Here is a 4,952-nt window from a genome sequence, read left to right as displayed (position 1 = left end):
ATGGGATTAGAACTCAGCCAAAACTCAGACTGGTACTCGAACCCACGGGCTGGGACTCAAACCCACTGTCTTTTAATTGAAATCACACACCTGGTCTCAGGACTTAATGAAGCTCAGCTTCTTTTTGTGTCAGTGCAGAAGAAATTCAGCGAGAGGCAAAGTAATAGGTAAGAAGTAGATTTATTGAGAGAGATACACACTCCGTAGACAGAATGCAGTCCGTCTCAGAAGCCAAAAAGCCCTGGGAGATGCACGTTCCACAGACAGAATGCGGTGGCGGTCCATCTCAAAAGGCGAGGGTGGCCCTGAAATATGGGGTGGTGAGTTTTTATGGGCTGGGTAGTTTCATAGGCTAACAAGTGGGAGGATTATTCCAACTATTTTGGGGAAGGGGCTGGTGGGGCGGGTTCCAGGAATTGGGCCAATGCCTACTTTTTGGCCTTTTATGGTCAGCCTCCGAATGCTCATGGCGCCTGTGGCTGTGTTCTTTAGCATATGCTAATGCATTACAATGAATGTCTTGATATAACGAGGCTCAAGGTCTAGTGGAAGTCGAATCTTCCATCATCTTGGGCCTAATTGATTCTAACCAGTTTTTGTATCCTCAAGGGCTTAGTCATTCTTTTAAAGGTTGTGCCCTGCCCCCTTCCCTCCTGTCTCAAATCCACTGTGAGTCAAAAGTCAAGATGAAGTAGAAGGTTTCTTGCTCGGAGCACACCTAATAATATCTACCCTTGCCGTGGTTATATTTGTGAGACTTGTATTTTTTAGTTTTGGTTTGAGCAAGATGAACAAAACATTTGGAAGAGGTTAAGTGCATGGGGGATTTTGCTGATGATGGACCATAATGAAAGTGCTTTGGGAGTTGAAGAAAGACAGAATATGGGGTGAAATTAGGTCAGTTCCTCCGAAATTTATTTTTACCATGACCCACAGTATGAAATACGGTTTACAGCATGACCCAGTATACACACATAGACATATATAATGGAAATAAAGATTTCATATGAGCAATACTTAATCTTCACCACATGCATCACATTCTATTTCCTATTTTATTTTATCCTCTTCTGTGCTATTCTGTTGCATTTTATTCTCTTCTCTTTTATCCTGTTTAATTTTTAATATGTTGGTCAAGATTGACTTTACAGCCCACTGCTGGGTTCCAATATGTGGTTTGAAAACACTGGGTTAGGAGCCATGTGGGTTTGGGAATTGGAGGAAAGAGAGGTGACTTGGGGTTCTGGGCTTCAGACACAACAGAGGTGGAGGCTGTATTATTTTGCTAGGGCTGCCATGACAAGGTGCAGCAGAGTGGGTGGCTTTAACAACAGAAATTTATTTTCTCACACTTCTGGAGTTTGGAAGTCCAAGATCAAGGTGCTGGCAGAGTTGGTTGCTCTTGAGCTTGTGGATAGCCACTCTCTTGCTGCCTCTTCACATGATTGCTCCTCTGTGTCTCTTCCTCTTCTTTTTTTTTTTTTTCTTAGAATTTTACTTATTATTTTTTAATATATTTATTTATTTATTTAATTTATTTTTGGCTGTGTTGGGTCTTCATTGCTGCCCGTGGGCTTTCTCTAGTTGCGGCGAGCAGAGGCTACTCTTTGTTGCGGTGCGTGGGCTTCTCATTGCGGTGGCTTCTCTTGTTGTGGAGCATGGGCTCTAAGCTCATGGGCTTCAGTAGTTGTGGCACATGGGCTCGGTAGTTGTGGCGCACGGGCTTAGTTGCTCCGCGGCATGTGGGATCTTCCCGGACCAGGGGTCGAGCCCGTGTCCCCTGCATTGGCAGGTGGATTCTTAACCACTGTGCCACCAAGGAAGCCCCTCAGGTACTTTCTTTCAGGAAGATTCCTAAAAGTGGAATCACACAGTCAAAAGGCATAAACATTTTAAAGCGCCTTGATATATAATGCAAATCTTTTTCCCAAAGGTGGTTCCAACTTTCACTTTGAGCTGCTGTGTAGGAGAGTAGAAAGGGCACATTCTTGCATTTCTAAGGTTAGATGGCTGGTGGCTGCACTGACTGCTGGAGTTACAACCAGAAAGCCCTGGTTTAAACCCTGACTTGCCAACTATGTGACCATGTGGGTCACTTACTTTTAGAAGACTTGGTTTCTTCAGTGTCTAATGGGACTAGTGACACCTTCCCAAAGAGCTATTGGAATGAATACCTGAGAAATTGCACATGTGAGGCTTACTTCACACCTCCTTTCAGCGCTGCTTGGAGACTAGTTAATCTTGGAAATGAATGAGAGTTTACATTTTAATGACCAATGATGGTCTAGTGGATAACCCTTCCCAGCAATCTTCACCAGAGCAGACTACATGGGAACAATCTCTTCCCTTCCGTCCCCTTCCCTTCCCTTCCCTTCTCTTCTTTGTGACTGGCCGAGCACGGAGGCTGTAGGTGGGGCTTCCCCAGAACCCCTAGACCACACCACACCAGTACTGCCTGCCCTGCCTCCTAGTGGAGGGCCCTTCCATCCCACTTTGGTAGAGTAATAAGCCACATGGTAGATGCAAAACTTTGGACTAACATTTCTGGTTTAGAAATGGTTTCACTGTTTTGAATTCGGCTGAATACCACACTTGCCAACAATAGCAAAGTAAGAATACAATTCAGCACCTCATTAATCCCAACATTAGCACATGTGTGGTTTTCATTTCACATTTAATATTTACCTTTCTCAAGAGAAAGCCAGGACCAAGTTAGGCAGGTTATAGTCATCCAACCTGAAGGTCAGGAAGACACTGGTGGAGGGGGAGAGGCAAGGGTTTCTGGGGGAAGCAAAGACTGTGGCTGACTTTAGTTCATGTCCTGATGGGTAACACTCATGATCATTTTTATGGACTTAACAGTGAAGTGGATTTTTGGACTGACTAAACTAAAATTATGGGAAGCATGAATAAATCTAGTCTCTGAGCCTTTGAATCTACCCACCTATTTATTCCCAGCAACCACAGCTTCAAATCACAGAACCTTGTTAGTAGCATGTTAGCTCTAAAATGGATCTGAGAGACAACCTTCTTGTTTTACAGATGAGGAAACTGAAGTTCAGAGAAGTTACGTGACTTGTTCAATATCACGTGAGCTATTAAGGGCAGAGCCAGGCTATAGCTGAGGCCTCTTATGTTGCTTAGTTCCATGTAGCACACCGTCTCCCTCCCTCTGTCTGCATTTGTGAAATGTTTATCATTACAGTACGTATTGTGGTTTAAACAAACTAGAAAGCAATTGGAAAGTCAGTGGCTTAATTCCTCCAGAGAATTTAAGTTAAATTCCAGTATACGAAACTACAGGAGGACTTTCACCTGCGGAATTTGTTCCAGTTGGGCTGATAAGAGCCCTAGCTCTGGAATGAAAGAACTGGGGATGAAAAAGCTGTTTCTAATCTAGTCACAGAAAATTTGTTAAGTGCAAAAAAGTACTCTGAAATTCTCTTAAGTAGGATAAAGGTAGAAGTATAATGCCCAGCTGACCTGTCACCCTCCTTTAAGTTTTTTGATTCTACAAATATTTAGCAACTGTGAGCAGGGCAGGTCAGCAGGAGCACCTGACACATTAAGGCCTTCAAGAACATTGTGGGTCAAATGCTGGGGAGGGTGTGGGCAGATTAAGATCCCGCAAGCTGCGAGGCACGGCCAAAAAAACAAAGGGAGACCTTTTCCTCAGTTTCCGCTAAGGTGCTCGGTCCTTCCGAGGAAGCTAAGGCCGCGTTGGGGTGAGACCCTCACTTCACCCGGCGACTAGCCCCGCGCCCGGCAGCCCCTGCTTAGCGCTCGCCCGCACCGTGGCCTCCGTCTCGGAGCTCGCCTGCATCTACTCGGCCCTCATCCTGCACGACGATGAGGTGACGGTCACGGAGGATAAGATCAATGCCCTCATTAAAGCAGCCGGTGGAAATGTTGAACGTTTGTGGCCAGGCTTGTTTGCAAAGGCTTTGGCCAATGTCAACATCGGGAGCCTCATCTGCAATGTGGGGGCAGGTGGACCTGCACCAGCAGGAGGTCCTGCCCCCTCCACCACTGCTGCCCCAGCTGAGGAGAAGAAAGTGGAAGCAAAGAAAGAAGAATCTGAAGAGTCTGATGATGACATGGGCTTTGGTCTTTTTGACTAAACCTCTTTAGTAGCACGTTCAATAAAAAGCTGAGCTCTTAAAAAAAAAAAAAAAAAAGGGAGAGGGGTTTGGACTTTTGTTCCCACTTATAAGGTGGGGTAATAGTTAAGGATTCAGAGCAGGGGGAACAACAGATCCAAGCAATGCTTTAGGAGGAGGGATGATCTGGGAGCAATGGGTGGTAAGGAAAGACAAAAAAGAGATTGCAGGCCAGAGGCCAGGTGGGGAATGTATAAAATCATCAAGGAGAGAAGTGGGGAAGACCTGACTAGAGTTGCAGAACCAGGAATTATCTCAATTTGGGATCCTTCCAGAAGCAGACTCCAAGACAAGGATTCAATTGCAAATAGTTTCTTTGAGAGGTGATCCTAGGAAACCCTGGTTGGGGAGAGGGGGAGTGAGCAGGGAAAGAAAGGAAGACAGTATCAGGTATGTTAGCAAGCCAGTTAGTGGAGTGGGCAACTGAAGGTCAATCCCGCTGGGGAGCTCTGGGATACAGAGGAGAGCATGCCTCGGGGTTGTCCCCACAGGGGACCAGGAAGGTGGAGGATTCATTCACCCATTCCCCATCCACCATTGGTTTAGAACTGCTTCCAGAAGCACTAACTCTCCAACACTCTGGGCCTGCCCTGCTTATGGGCCGAATGTGCTCCAACAAAAAGTGCTCTCAGGATCCAGGAGTGGAGAGGTGAATGTCAAGGGAACACCAACAGTCTGATATACAGACACCTGTTTCTCCTTGGAGATACTCAAGCAGTCCTGGATATTGTAGACAGGACTTAGCACTCTGTACATATTTGGGTGGGAAGACCTCAAACTTGACCTTTTCTA

At 45.7% G+C, this 4,952-nt stretch overlaps 1 protein-coding gene across 1 annotated transcript; it reads left to right on the top strand.

Moving 5' to 3' along the window:
* The first annotated feature begins 268 nt into the window (after window positions 1-268).
* On the top strand, window positions 269-4,178 carry LOC118888955 (60S acidic ribosomal protein P1-like). The gene is made up of 2 exons (XM_036840479.1): window positions 269-320; window positions 3,715-4,178. Exons 1-2 carry the CDS (start codon window positions 269-271, stop codon window positions 4,119-4,121), a joined length of 459 nt encoding a protein of 152 aa, XP_036696374.1. The 3' UTR covers window positions 4,122-4,178.
* Window positions 4,179-4,952: the final 774 nt, after the last annotated feature.

The sequence above is a fragment of the Balaenoptera musculus genome, chromosome X (genome assembly GCF_009873245.2).
Source record: "Balaenoptera musculus isolate JJ_BM4_2016_0621 chromosome X, mBalMus1.pri.v3, whole genome shotgun sequence".
In the NCBI taxonomy this organism is placed as follows: domain Eukaryota; kingdom Metazoa; phylum Chordata; class Mammalia; order Artiodactyla; family Balaenopteridae; genus Balaenoptera; species Balaenoptera musculus.
The sequence above is the reverse complement of the archived record's forward strand: the minus strand, read 5'-3'. Positions and strand labels throughout refer to the sequence as shown.